The sequence below is a fragment of the Oncorhynchus nerka genome, linkage group LG7 (genome assembly GCF_034236695.1).
Source record: "Oncorhynchus nerka isolate Pitt River linkage group LG7, Oner_Uvic_2.0, whole genome shotgun sequence".
Taxonomy (NCBI): Eukaryota; Metazoa; Chordata; class Actinopteri; order Salmoniformes; family Salmonidae; genus Oncorhynchus; species Oncorhynchus nerka.
In genome coordinates this window covers 18341567-18356623 of record NC_088402.1, presented here as the reverse complement: position 1 = coordinate 18356623, position 15057 = coordinate 18341567, and the positions used below count along the sequence as shown (strand labels likewise).

The following is a 15057-nucleotide window of genomic DNA, read 5'->3' as shown; positions in this document are numbered from 1 at the left end:
CCCAAATACTATATTCTGACTGTTTTCTGTGGTCATTCTGAACTAAGTCCCAACTGGTGTCCTACAACAACCTTGTGTTGTGAAACACATCTCTAAAGCAATACATTGTTACATTAAATTGACAGAAATTCATCTGGAAAGTATTTGTCCTTTGTTGTTTTGGGTAATGGCTATGTTTAGTTCATATTTAACACCATTCAGAGACAATGGATGGTTCATAAATATACAGTACATTTGATTGAAAACACAGAATGCATAGTTTAGTGGCAGCATTGCAACTACGTAGAACTGTGAAATGACGAAATACAACATATTGATATATTATTAAAAAGCTGTATAATCTTACACAAATGGCAATATGCTTTGACTTCATGTCTTAGAGGCAATAGACAGGTAACTGCCAAGATAATACAAACAGGGATACAAAGCATATTTAAAGCAGCTGCTTCCACACATGTGTGGTTCCTGAGTTAATTAAGCAATTAACATCCCATCATGCTTAGGGTCATGTATAAAAATGCTGGATATTTTGGCTACCATGGCTATGCGCCCATAGGATGACAATGCCCCCACCCACAGGGCACAAGATGTGCCTGAAAGGTTTGTTGAGCATGAAAACGATGTCAGCCATATGCCGTGGTCGTCTCAGACACCAGATCTCAACCCAATTAAACTCATGGAAGATTCTGGAGTGGCGCCTGAGACAGCGTTTTCCACCACCATAAAAAAAAACACCAAATGATGACATTTCTGGTGGAAGAATGGTGTCGCATCCCTCCAATAGAGTTCCAGACACTTGTAGAATCATGCCAAGGCACATTGAAACTGTTCTGGATTGCGGTGGACCAATGCTATATTAAGACACTTTATGTTGATGTTTCCTTTATTTTGGCAGTTACCTGTAACTATATACACATCAATTGCACAATACATGAAAAGCAAACACAAAACGTGAAAAACAAAACAAGCATTTGAAACAAACATTCTTCAGTACAAAATTATGCATTGTGTCATTTGAGTCACTTTTATTGTAAATAAGAATATAATATATTTATAAACACTTCTACATTAAATGTAGAGGTAATATACTGTGAGGGCTCTATTCAATCCGCATTGCATAAGTTCAGCTTTACATTTTAAGGCAATTCTCCTGCTTTAGTGGAGACGGTGTTCACGGTAAATGGTATGTCGACTCAATCACAAATGACTTCGGCTTTCAATTTCTTTCCAAACACATTAAAGTTTCTGAAAATCTATTCTGGAGTAGATTCTCTTACAGCTTTTTATAAGTGTCTCCAAAAATACAAAATTCATTGAGTGTACAGTCATGGCCAAAGGTTTTGAGAATGACACAAATATTAATTTTCACAGTCTGCTGCCTCAGTTTGTATGATGGCAATTTGCAGATACTCCAGAATGTTATGAAGAGTAATCAGATGAATTGCAAAGTCCCTCTTTGCCATGCAAATGAACTGAATCCCCCAAAAAACATTTCCACTGCATTTCAGCCTTGCCACAAAAGGACCAGCAGACATCATGTCAGGGATTCTTTTTCTCACAGGTGTGAGTGTTTACAAGCACAAGGCTGGAGATCACCCTGTCATGCTGATTGAGTTTGAATAACAGACTGGAAGCTTCAAAAGGAGGGTGGTGCTTGGAATCATTGTTCTTCCTCTGTCAATCATGGTTACCTGCAAGGAAACACGTGTCGTCATCATTGCTTTGCACAAAAAGGGCATCAAGGATATTGCTGCCAGTAAGATTGCACCTAAATCAACCATTTATTGGATCATCAAGAACTTCAAGGAGAGCGGTTCAATTGTTGTGAAGAAGGCTTCAGGGAGCCCAAGAAAGTCCAGCAAGCACCAGGACCGTCTCCTAAAGTTGATTCAGCTGTGGGATCAGGGTACCACCAGTACAGAGCTTGCTCAGGAATGGCAGCAGGCAGGTGTGAGTTTATCTGCACGCACAGTGAGGCAAAGACTTTTGGAGGATGGCCTGGTGTCAAGAAGGGCAGCAAAGAAGCCACTTCTCTCCAGGAAAAACATCACGGACAGACTGATATTAGGTACAGGGATTGGACTGCTGAGGACTGGGGTAAAGTCATTCTCTCTGATGAATCCCCTTTCCGATTGTTTGGGGCATCCGGATAAAAGCTTGTCCGGAGAAGACAAGGTGAGCGCTACCATCAGTCCAGCATCCTGAGGCCATTCAAGTGTGGGGTTGCTTCTCAGCCAAGGGAGTGGGCTCACTCACAATTTTGCCGAAGAACACAGACATTAATAAAGAATGGTACCAACACATCCTCCGTGAGCAACTTCTCCCAACCATCCAGGAACAGTTTGGTGATGAACAATGCATTTCCCAGCATGATGGAGCACCTTGTCATAAGGCAAAAGTGATAACTAGGTGGCTCAGGGAACAAAACATCAATATTTTGGGTCCATGGCCAGGAAACTCCCCAGACCTTAATCCCATTGAGAACTTGTGGTCAATCCTCAAGATGCAGGTGGTCAAACAAAAACCCACAAATTCTGACAAACTCCAAGCATTGATTATGCAAGAATGGGCTGCCATCAGTCAGGATGTGGCCCAGAAGTTAATTGACAGCATGCCAGGGCGGATTGCAGAGGTCTTGAAAAAGAAGGGTCAACACTGCAAATATTGACTCTTTGCATCAACTTCATGTAATTGTCAATAAAAGCCTTTGACACTTATGAAATGCTTGTAATTATACTTCAGTATTCCATAGTCACATCTGACAAAAATATCAAATATCAAAAAAAGTCAAATTTTGTGGAAATTAATATTTGTGTCATTCTCAAAACTTGTGGCCACGACTGTATATAGGGCAAACACACAAGCGATGCACTGGAATTTATAAAACGTAATACATTTGAAACATACCCATCCATCCATCTATGCATTCTACCCTTTCCCAGCATACAGAGATGTCAGTCCCTGCACAGCGATGCACATGACCAATGGAAACACTCCTGGCTGTCTTCCTGTCTCCGCCCACAGCCTGTCAGTCTCTCTCCGCAGCGTCACTTTGGAGGAGAAGAGGAGCTGCTCTGCCCAATGGAATGCCCCCTCATCCTGTAGGGGGAGGGGCAGCGACTCAAGGGGGAGGGACTGACTGTTTACCTTTAGCTTGGTCACCTGTTGGACAGACAACGCAGGTTGGTAAGAGTTACAGGGTCTACAGTGGAATAGATAATGACTAGTGTCTGATTCATTATTTCTGTCCATGTTTTGCCCAGAGTATTCATATCAAAGCCTTATTTGTGAATCAGGAATAGTGAATTGTGAGTTGTATAAAGTCACTCATGAATCATAAAGTGATTTGAATCACACTGACCAGAGGGTTGAGGGCTTCAGTATTGAATGGTGAGTCGTTTAAAGTGACTAGTGAATCATATAGTGAATAAAATCATACTGACCAGAGTGTTGAGCGCTTCCAGGACATCAGGGCTAGATTCTCCCAGCAGAGTCAGGGCAGCTTCAGGCAACGCTACAGAAATGCAACACACAGGGGTTAGAGAATGCAACACACTCTCACTCTCACTCACACATACACTCACCCTCCAAGGCGCTGACCAGCAGATGAGTGGCGGTCAGGTGAGGGGAGGCGGAGGCTCTGTCAGCCTGTATCTCATTGGTTGGGCCTTTCTGGACCAGGTCCAATAGGGCGAAAACAGATTTGTTTTGAGTCACAGCTAATTGATTTACCTCTGCAGGGTCAGGTTCCTCACCTCTGCACAACCCCTCCAACTAAGAGAGAGAGAGAATCATTGCCAAATCATACTGTGTCAGATATGACTGTGCCTGGTCTAAAAACTCCACCAAACAATGCCATCAGACAAGGGCTGCATTCGAAATGGCCCCCTTATGCCTTTATAATGCACTACATTTGGCCCTGGGCCCTGTGACACTTACCATGTGTTCCAGAACCGAGAGTGTGGTTCTGTCCACTAGAACCTCCAGGAGTCTTTGGAACAGAGCTAACCGGGTCGACTCTGGGAGAACCGCTAACTGACCTGCATAGACCTCCAAGTCCAACCCCTGCAAGTCTGTAGGGGAGAGAGAGATAAATAACCAATCAGAGCTTGACTCTTAGGCTCACTTTTCTGATGACACATCACTGATGACAGAACGACCAGACCACTAAATAATGCTAAGAGAGAAATTCCTCTCAGTCTGTTTCTGTGTGAAAAATCACAACGTAAATCACAATTGTTACATTAAATATTTTATCCAAAGTTACAAACTCAGCACTGCACTTCCTCTCTCAGTATCATTTATTTGATGAAAAGAAGAAGACAATTCTCAATTTATTTTGTGGAATAGCTGTCAACAGATTTCACTTCCTGTTTTATATATTGACACAATATCACATGTTGGTCAAATCAACTGCTGTATATCTCAACGTCAACAATAAAAGGGAACTCAATTATCAACTGACCTGGATCAGCAATGAATTTATGAGTGGCTGGATGGATAAAGAAATGCATACTTTTCTGCAGTGTGCCGAGTGGTGCTCCTTCAGGAATCTCCTTCTCCGTCCACTCCAGCCCGTCCACTACACACAGGGCATCAAAGGAATCCTGGGACGGCGAGGTCCTCCCAGAGTCTGCCTCGAATCCTCCCAGAGTACCATGCTGGAGACACAGCTCTGACAATACAGAGAGAGAAAGAGCGAGAGAATGAAAGACAATTATTCATTCACCATGTAGAACCGCAATGTAATAGTACCTATAGCAGTAGGTCACACACATCACACACAGCCTTTCATAATACAACTACACACAGACACACACTCACCATAGTGTCCGTCTTTCCTGACCTCTAACTCTATGAGGCTGTAGGCGATGACAGTGAGAGGGGGAATCTCCAAGGAAACGTTACTGTCCATCTCTATACTGCCATTCTCCTGCAAACACACCTGACGACTTTCAGAAGAAAGGTCTTTGTTTCTGGACATTTTGAGGCTGTAATCGAACCCACAAATGCTGATGCTCCAGATACTCAACTAGTCTAAAAAGGCCAGTTTTATTGCTTCTTTAAGCATAACAACAGTTTTCAGCTATGCTAACATAATTGCAAAAGGGTTTTTCTAATGATCAATTAGCCTTTAAAATGATAAACTTGGATTAGTTAACAACGTGCCATTGGAACACAGGAGTGATGGTTGCTGATAATGGGCCTCTGTAGGCCTAAAAATCAGCCGTTTCCAGCTACAATAATCATTTATAACATTAACAATGTCTACACTGTATTTCTGATCGATTTTATGTTATTTTAATGGACAAAAAAAAAGAAACAAGGACATTTCTAAGTGATCCCAAACTTTTGAATGGTAGTGTATACACACATTTAATAACATGTAATAATATGTAAGAACACACATCTGATAGACACGTATAATAACCCACCTGTACAGCATGTGTCCCCAGGTTGCCCAGTAGTCCCAGAACCCTCTGGCAGGTGCCCTGTTCCTGGACCTGTTCTGAGATGGAGCAGGGGGTGGTGGTTAGGACCCTCTCCTTCAACACAGCAAACACCTCCGTATGCTTCTGACACTGCTGCACTAGACCATGCTGCATGTCCACTACCCTACACACACAGAGAGAGGGAGGTTAAAGAGGTTGAGAGGGATGTACATGAAGACAACTGGAGAGACTGGGTCTGGTGTGAGGAAGGAAACACAAACAGAGATAGAGAGAGAGAGACACACAAACTATTTGCACATCGTTATAACCCTGTACATAGCCATAGTATTACATATGAAATGACTATATTCCTTTGAAACTTTTGTGAGTGTAATGTTAACTGAATTTTTGATTGTTTATTTCACTTTTGTTTATAATCTATTTCACTTGCTTTGGCAACGTAAATATGTTTCCCATGCCAATAAAGCCCTTTGAATTGAGAGAAAGAAAGAGGGAGAGAGATCGAGACAGGGGGAGAGAGAGAGACAGAGATTTTTGATAAACTCCCATTACTATTGGATGAAATACCAGTGTGCCATCACAGCAGCAAGATTTGTGACCTGTTGCCACAAGAAAAGGTTAACCAGTGAAGAACAAACACCATTGTAAATACAACCCATATTTATTTCCCTTTTGTACTTAAACTATTTGCACATTGTTACAACACTCCACCTGTCATTGGAGGCTAGCAGTAGCTTCTGTACATCAACATCCTGCTTCTTCAGCTTGCTGAATGATGATTGGAGCTTGGAGGAGCCCCCCCCCTCCAAGTTGACACTGACGTTCCCAGCCTTGGCATCCAGCTTCCCACTCAGGTTGTCTCCAAACCTCCCCTCATAGGACAGGAAGTCTGACTCAGACACGTCTGAGAGATCAAGCACAGAGACAAGAGCGTAGGAAGAGTAGAGACGGGACCAGATGTGTAAGTCAGATGTGTAAGGTATGAAACGGCCAGATATGTTTCAGACAGCTGTGTATGGGCAAAATATGAAATGTGAGGTGTTTATGAGGAGTAACCATGGCTCTACTGTACCTGGAGTGAGCTCTTTGTCTCCTAACAACAGGTGACTGAGTGTGAAGCCAGAGGGCTGGTACTTGGGCTGTTGCCAGAACCAGAAACGGTTGCGCTTGACGACCAGTGCCATGGGAACCAATTTGTCTGAGTCGTTAAGGCGGGAGACAGATATCAGAGTTCCATCCGGGTCAATCTGACGGACAAAGTTTGCGGTTGCCTTGGCAAACATCACTTGTTGTGGGGGGGGGACAGGGCCAACACCTGTAGGAAGGTGGAGACACAGTTACACACAAACACCTCAAACACTAAAGTAAGATGAAGTTGCCTATGGCAACTATGTCAACAATTTTGACTACCTTTTTGAAAATTGTTATTATTATGTGTTAAACAAAAACGTTCTTTGAGCAATTGTATTAGTATAAAATAATATAATTTAGCAATTTTTTGGAGCATACAATATTGCTCATTATTTGAATTATTTATTTTATACAGTCATTATTGGTAATCTTTATCAAATGAAATCAAATTGTATTTGTCATATGTGCCGAATACAACAGTGAAATGCTTACTTACAAGCACTTAACCAACAATACAGTTTTAAGAAAATACCAACAAAAAAAGTTAGAGATAAGAATAACAAATAATTAAAGAGCAGCAGTAAATAACAATAGCGGGGCTTTATACAGGGGGTACCGGTACAGAGTCAATGTGGAGGCTATATACAGGGGGTACCGGTTCAGAGTCAATGTGGAGGCTATATACAGGGGGTACCGGTACAGAGTCAATGTGGAGGCTATATACAGGGGGTACCGGTTCAGAGTCAATGTGGAGGCTATATACAGGGGGTACCGGTACAGAGTCAATGTGGAGGCTATATACAGGGGGTACCGGTACAGAGTCCATGTGGAGGCTATATACAGGGGGTACCGGTACAGAGTCAATGTGGAGGCTATATACAGGGGGTACCGGTTCAGAGTCAATGTGAAGGCTATATACAGGGGGTACCGGTTCAGAGTCAATGTGCGGGGGCACCGGTGTCAAGGTAATTGAGGTAATATGTACATGTAGGTAAAGTTATTAAAGTGACTATGCATAGATAATAACAGAGTAGCAGCAGCTTAGAAGGGGGGGGGGGGGGTGGCAATGCAAATAGTCTGGGTAGTCATTTGATTAGCTGTTCAGGAGTCTTATGGCTTGGGGGTAGAAGCTGTTTAGAAGCCTCTTGGATCTATACTTGCCGCTCTGGTACCACTTGCCATGCGGCAGCAGAGAGAACAGTCTATGACTAGGGTGGCTGGAGTCTTTGACCATTTTTAGGGCCTTCCACTGACACCACCTGGTATAGAGGTCCTGGATGGCAGGGAGCTTGGCCCCAGTAATGGACTGGGCCCTACGCACTATCCTCTGTAGTGTCTTGCGGTCGGAGGCCGAGCAGTTGTAATACCAGGTGGTGATGCAACCCGCCAGGATGCTCTCGATGGTGCAGCTGTAAAACCTTGAGGATCTGAGGACCCATGTCAAATCTTTTCAGTCTCCTGAGGGGGAATAGGTTTTGTTGTGCCCACTTCACGACTGTCTTGGTGTGCTTGGAGCATGTTAGTTTGTTGGTGATGTGGACATCAAGGAACTTGAAGCTCTCATGCTGCTCCACTATAGCCCCGTCGATGAGAATAGGAGCATGCTCGGTCCTCCTTTTTTCCTGTAGTCCACAATCATCTCCTTTGTCTTGATCACGTTGAGGGAGTGGTTGTTGTCCTTGTACCACACGGTCAGATCTCTGACCTCCTCCCTATAGGCTCTCATCGTTGTCTGTGATCAGGGATACCACTGTTGTGTCATCTGTTGTGTCATCAGTCATCTAGACCTATCGGCTGCCTTCGATACTGTGAACCATCAGATCCTCCTCTCCACCCTCTCCGAGTTGGGCATCTCCGGCGCGGCCCACACTTGGATTGCGTCCTACCTGACAGGTCGCTCCTACCAGGTGGCGTGGCGAGAATCCGTCTCCACACCACGTGCTCTCACCACTGGTGTCCCCCAGGGCTCTGTTCTAGGCCCTCTCCTATTCTCGCTATACACCAAGTCACTTGGCTCTGTCATAACCTCACATGGTCTCTCCTATCATTGCTATGCAGACGACACACAATTAATCTTCTCCTTTCCCCCTTCTGATGACCAGGTGGCGAATCGCATCTCTGCATGTCTGGCAGACATATCAGTGTGGATGACGGATCACCACCTCAAGCTGAACCTCGGCAAGACGGAGCTGCTCTTCCTCCCGGGGAAGGACTGCCCGTTCCATGATCTCGCCATCACGGTTGACAACTCCATTGTGTCCTCCTCCCAGAGCGCTAAGTACCTTGGCGTGATCCTGGACAACACCCTGTCGTTCTCAACTAACATCAAGGCGGTGGCCCGTTCCTGTAGGTTCATGCTCTACAACATCCGCAGAGTACGACCCTGCCTCACACAGGAAGCGGCGCAGGTCCTATTCCAGGCACTTGTCATCTCCCGTCTGGATTACTGCAACTCGCTGTTGGCTGGGCTCCCTGCCTGTGCCATTAAACCCCTACAACTCATCCAGAACGCCGCAGCCCGTCTGGTGTTCAACCTTCCCAAGTTCTCTCACGTCACCCCGCTCCTCCGCTCTCTCCACTGGCTTCCAGTTGAAGCTCGCATCCGCTACAAGACCATGGTGCTTGCCTACGGAGCTGTGAGGGGAACGGCACCTCAGTACCTCCAGGCTCTGATCAGGCCCTACACCCAAACAAGGGCACTGCGTTCATCCACCTCTGGCCTGCTCGCCTCCCTACCACTGAGGAAGTACAGTTCCCGCTCAGCCCAGTCAAAACTGTTCGCTGCTCTGGCCCCCCAATGGTGGAACAAACTCCCTCACGACGCCAGGACAGCGGAGTCAATCACCACCTTCCGGAGACACCTGAAACCCCACCTCTTTAAGGAATACCTAGGATAGGATAAAGTAATCCCTCTCACCCCCCTTAAAAGATTTAGATGCACTACTGTTCCACTGGATGTCATAAGGTGAATGCACCAATTTGTAAGTCGCTCTGGATAAGAGCGTCTGCTAAATGACTTAAATGTAAATGTAAATCAGCAAACATAATGATGGTGTTTGAGTCGTGCCTGGGCATTCAGTCATGAGTGAACAGGGAGTACAGGAGGGGACTGAGCACACACCCTTGAGGGGCCCCCGTGTTGAGGATCAGTGTGGCGGATGTGTTGTTACCTACCCTTACCACCTGGGGGGCGCCCTTCAGGAAGTCCAGGATCCGGTTGCAAAGGGAGGTGTTTAGTCCCAGGGTCCTTAGCTTAGTGATGAGCTTTGATTAGCATTCTCACATAGGTGTTACTTTTGTCCAGGTAGGAAAGGGCAGCGTGGAGTGCAATAGAGATTGCATCATCTGTGGTTCTGTTGGTGCAGTATGCAAATTGGAGTGGGTCTAGGGTTTTAGGATAATGGTGTTGATGTGAGCTATGACCAGCCTTTCAAAGCATTTCATGGCTACAGATGTGAGTGCTATTGGTCGGTAATCATTTAGGCAGGTTACCTTTGTGTTCTTGGGCACAGGCACTATGGTGGTCTGCTTAAAACATGTTGCTATTACAGACTCAGACATGGAGATGTTGAAAATGTCAGTGAAGACACTTGCCAGTTGGTCAGCTCATGCTTGAGTACACGTTCTGGTAATCCATCTGGCCCCGCAGCCTTGTGAATGTTGACCTGTTTAAAGGTCTTACTCACATCAGCTGTGGAGAGCGTGATCACACAGTCATCTGGAACAGCTGATGCTCTCATACATGTTTCAGTGTTACTTGCCTCGAAGCGAGCATAGAAGTTATTTAGCACGTCTGGTAGGCTCGTGTCACTGGGCAGCTCTCGGCTGTGCTTCCCTTTGTAGTCTGTTATGGTTTGCAAGCCCTGCCACGGAGCCGGTGTAGTATGATTTGATCTTAGTCCTGTATTGATGCTTTGCCTGTTTGATGGTTCGCCAGAGGGCATAGCAGGATTTCTTATAAGCTTCCGGGTTAGAGTCCCACTCCTTGAAAGCAGCAGCTCTACCCTTTAGCTCAGTGCGAATGGTTCTGGTATGTACGTACAGTTACCGTGGGGACGACGTCCTCGATGCACTTATTGATAAAGCCAGTGACTGATCAAGGGTGGTGTCAATAAAATAGTCAAAAGTGTTTTATTTGGTCCCATATTGCTAGCACGCTTGTGACTCTACAAACTTGTTGGATGTATTTGCAGTTCATTTTGGTTGTGTTTCAGATTATTTTGTGCCAAATAGAAATGAATGGGTACATTTTATTGATCCTCTATTTAAGCAGGAAGTCATGCTGAGGCCAGTGTCTCTTTTGCAGATGAACCCTGCATGAACACATCAATAAACAACAATTACACTATACATATCAACAGTATATACAGTGGGGCAAAAAAGTATTGTCAGCCACCAATTGTGCAAGTTCTCCCACTTAAAAATATGAGAGAGGCCTGTAATTTTCATCATAGGTACACTTCAACTATGACAGACAAAACGAGGGGGAAAAAATCCAGAAAATCACATTGTAGGATTTTTAATGAATGTATTTGCAAATCATGGTGGAAAATAAGTTTTTGGTCACCTCCAAACAAGCAACATTTCTGGCTCTCACAGACCTGTAACTTCTTCTTTAAGAGGCTCCTCTGTCCTCCACTCGTTACCTGTATTAATGGCACCTGTTTGAACTTGTTATCAGTATAAAAGACACCTGTCCACAACCTCAAACACTCCAAACCCCACTATGGCCAAGACCAAAGAGCTGACAAAGGACACCAGAAACAAAATTGTAGACCTGCACCAGGCTGGGAAGACTGAATCTGCAATAGGTAAGCAGCTTGGTTTGAAGAAATCAACTGTGGGAGCAATTATTAGGAAATGGAAGACATACAAGACCACTGATAATCTCCCTCGATCTGGGGCTCCATGCAAGATCTCACCCCGTGGGGTCAAAATGATCACAAGAACAGTGAGCAAAAATCCCAGAACCACACGGGGGGACCTAATGAATGACCTGCAGAGAACTGGGACCAAAGTAACAAAGCCTACCATCAGTAACACACTACGCCGCCAGGAACTCAAATCCTGCAGTGCCAGACGTTTGGTAAAAACTCAACTCGTCGTGTTTGGAGGACAAAGAATGCTGAGTTGCATCCAAAGAACACCATACCTACTGTGAAGTATGGGAGTGGAAACATCATGCTTTGGGGCTGTTTTTCTGCAAAGGGACCAGGACGACTGATCCGTGTAAAGGAAAGAATGAATGGGGCCATGTATCGTCAGATTTTGAGTGAAAACCTCCTTCCATCAGCAAGGGCATTGAAGATTAAACGTGGCTGGGTCTTTCAGCGTGACAATGATCCCAAACACACCGCCCGGGCAACGAAGGAGTGGATTCGTAAGAAGCATTTCAAGGTCCTGGAGTGGCCTAGCCAGTCTGCAGATCTCAACCCCATAGAAAATCTTTGGAGGGAGTTGAAAGTCCGTGTTGCCCAGCAACAGCCCCAAAACATCACTGCTCTAGGAGATCTGCATGGAGGAATGGGCCAAAATACCAGCAACAGTGTGTGAAAACCTTGTGAAGACTTGCCAACAAAGGGTATATAACAAAGTATTGAGATAAACTTTTGTTATTGACCAAATACTTATTTTCCACCATAATTTGCAAATAAATTCATTAAGAAATCCTACAATGTGATTTTATGGATTTTTGTTTTTCTCATTTTGTCTGTCATAGTTGAAGTTTACCTATGATGAAAATTACAGGCCTCTCTCGTCTTTTTAAGTGGGAGAACTTGCACAATTGGTGGCTGACTAAATACTTTTTTTGCCCCACTGTATACACACACACACACACACACGCACACACACACACACACACACACACACATCATTAAAAAACAATTACACTATACATATCTATACACACACACACACACAATCAATAAAACAACAGCATTATAGATATCTATATGCACATCAATAAACACCATTAACATTATACATAAAGGTAACTGCCAAAATAAAGGAAGCACTTAGAAACTGAAGATTTTGTACAGAGCTGTGTACTACTCCCTTCACAGAACAGCGCAAACTGTCTCTAACCAGAATATAAAGAGTGGGAGGCCCCGGTGCACAACTGAGCAAGAGGACAAGTACATTAGAGTGTCTAGTTTGAGAAACAGACGCCTCACAAGTCCTCAAATGGCAGCTTCATTATATAGTACCCGCAAAACACCAGTCTCAACGTCAAGAGGCAGAGTTGCAAAGAAAAAGTCTTCTCATCCTGGCCAATAAAAATAAAAGATTAAAATGGACACAGACACTGGACAGAGGAACTCTGCCTAGAAGGCCAGCATCCCGGAGTCACCTCTTCACTATTGACGTTGAGACTGGTGTTTTGTGGGTACTATTTAATGAATCTGACAGTTGAGGACTTGTGAGGCGTCTGTATGTCTCCAACTTGCGCCCCTATTTCCTACCAACATGAATCATACATAGATTTGACTACTGTTGTGTTCTTTAGTGATCTCCAAATGTCATACCGTATTTCTCCTCATTTCACCTTCAAATTCCCCTTCATATGTGTAGGAGGTGCACCCAACACCGCAAGTGTGTTCTAACAGACTCACTCATTGGACAAGAGGGAAGGCCCCTATGCTGTGTTATCATAACACCATTTACCCCCTAACGCCACCCCTCACATTATAGCAGCTCAGAAAACAAGTTTAAAGCAATCTAGCGGAAGAGCGGTGGAGAGAGAGGGAGAAAACAGAGAGGGAGGAGAGGGTGGAGAGAGAGGGAGAAAACAGAGAGGGAGGAGAGGGTTGAGAGAGAGGGAGGAGAGGGTTGAGAGAGAGGGAGGAGAGGGTTGAGAGAGAGGGAGGAGAGGGTTGAGAGAGAGGGAGGAGAGGGTTGAGAGAGAGGGAGGAGAGGGTGGAGAGAGAGGGAGAAAACAGAGAGGGAGGAGAGGGTTGAGAGAGAGGGAGAAAACAGAGAGGGAGGAGAGGGTTGAGAGAGAGGGAGAAAACAGAGAGGGAGGAGAGGGTTGAGAGAGAGGGAGAAAACAGAGAGGGAGGAGAGGGTTGAGAGAGAGGGAGAAAACAGAGAGGGGAGGAGAGGGTTGAGAGAGAGGGAGAAAACAGAGAGGGAGGAGAGGGTTGAGAGAGAGGAGAAAACAGAGAGGGAGGAGAGGGTTGAGAGAGAGGGAGAAAACAGAGAGGGAGGAGAGGGTTGAGAGAGAGGAGAAAACAGAGAGGGAGGAGAGGGTTGAGAGAGAGGGAGAAAACAGAGAGGGAGGAGAGGGTGGAGAGAGAGGGAGAAAACAGAGAGGGAGGAGAGGGTTGAGAGAGAGGGAGAAAACAGAGAGGGAGGAGAGGGTGGAGAGAGAGGGAGAAAACAGAGAGGGAGGAGAGGGTGGAGAGAGAGGGAGAAAACAGAGAGGGAGGAGAGGGTTGAGAGAGGGAGAAAACAGAGAGGGAGGAGAGGGTTGAGAGAGAGGGAGAAAACAGAGAGGGAGGAGAGGGTTGAGAGAGAGGGAGAAAACAGAGAGGGAGGAGAGGGTGGAGAGAGAGGGAGAAAACAGAGAGGGAGGAGAGGGTTGAGAGAGAGGGAGAAAACAGAGAGGGAGGAGATCCAATACACCATATTATGAAATAAAATGTGAGGTTTGTATGTGGGAAGAGAAGTATGGAAAACAGAAACACTATAATTTACCTCTGCTATACCTTTCGCACATTGGCTCAGTACCAGTACCCCCGTATATAGCCTCGTTATGTAATGTTCTTGTCTTGTATAATTAAGCATTTCATGTTAAGGTTGTACTCGGCGCATGTAACAAATAAAATTCGATTTGATGAAAAAATAAAGTATATTCAACGCCGAAAAAAACACCTGTTCATAACCTACCTTGTTGTAGAGTCTGGATTTATTAAACAGGGATCGAGTACAGCGTCTCCAAACACCACCGGTCCGGTTGCCTGTCACTTTTTGAATGTCGGTTCTGGCAAGTCACCTGAGGCACAGCAGCGCAAGAAAGTTTCAAACTATTCAAATGCCCTGTTCATATAACTTGAAACTGTTATACAGTAGTAGACAAACAGTTGACCACCCATTGATAGTTACCCCGCTACTTGGATTTTCTATTTTACATTCTGATGAAATGAGTGCCGCTACACACCAACAACGATACGATAGGCTATCCAAACATTGTTACGGTATCGATTGGAGCAGAGAGTTGTCAGTCAGACAAAGTGGGTTGGTCCTACTTCTGCACTTTTGAAAGGACAGACTTTGGGCTTCTGCTTCCACCACGCCCCCAAAGTGTATACCGTGGTAATTGACATCACATGAGCAGTGTGTGTGTGTGTGTGTGAGTCAAACAAACTGAATTCCACACAGTGTTTTTGAAATCAGGACTTGTCCATTACATAATCGGAACCCAAACAGAACTGCTACTTTGTCGTTTGACTTACAATATGAGGAAGGAGTC

General features: G+C 44.9%; 1 protein-coding gene across 5 annotated transcripts; it reads right to left on the bottom strand.

The window, feature by feature from the left end:
• Nucleotides 1-319: 319 nt before the first annotated feature.
• Nucleotides 320-14792, bottom strand: LOC115120341 (gasdermin-E-like). 5 transcript variants are annotated; one of them, XM_029649260.2, is made up of 11 exons: nt 14691-14792; nt 14475-14580; nt 6526-6768; nt 6165-6357; nt 5436-5616; nt 4825-4933; nt 4517-4675; nt 3940-4073; nt 3585-3774; nt 3444-3514; nt 320-3162 (listed from the first exon to the last, which is right to left on the bottom strand). In XM_029649260.2, the coding sequence occupies exons 3-11, from the start codon at nt 6734-6736 to the stop codon at nt 2929-2931; spliced, it is 1482 nt and encodes a 493-aa protein (XP_029505120.1). In that variant the 5' UTR covers nt 6737-6768; nt 14475-14580; nt 14691-14792; the 3' UTR covers nt 320-2928. The 5 variants fall into 5 exon arrangements, with proteins under 5 accessions (XP_029505120.1, XP_064876346.1, XP_029505121.1 ...); XM_065020274.1 differs by having other exon boundaries at nt 320-1691; nt 2908-3162; nt 14475-14764; XM_029649261.2 differs by having other exon boundaries at nt 3585-3672; nt 14475-14767.
• Nucleotides 14793-15057: the final 265 nt, after the last annotated feature.

Bases quoted from the DNA above. Each gene is read 5' to 3' on its own strand.
- LOC115120341 (XM_029649260.2), bottom strand. From the start codon at position 6,736: ATGTTTGCCAAGGCAACCGCAAACTTTGTCCGTCAGATTGACCCGGAT. The intron at 6,358-6,525 runs GTACAGTAGAGC...TTGATCTCTCAG, and splicing joins AGACAAAGAGCTCACTCCAG to ACGTGTCTGAGTCAGACTTC. The intron at 4,676-4,824 runs GTGAGTGTGTGT...CTGTATTGTCAG, and splicing joins CAGGAAAGACGGACACTATG to AGCTGTGTCTCCAGCATGGT.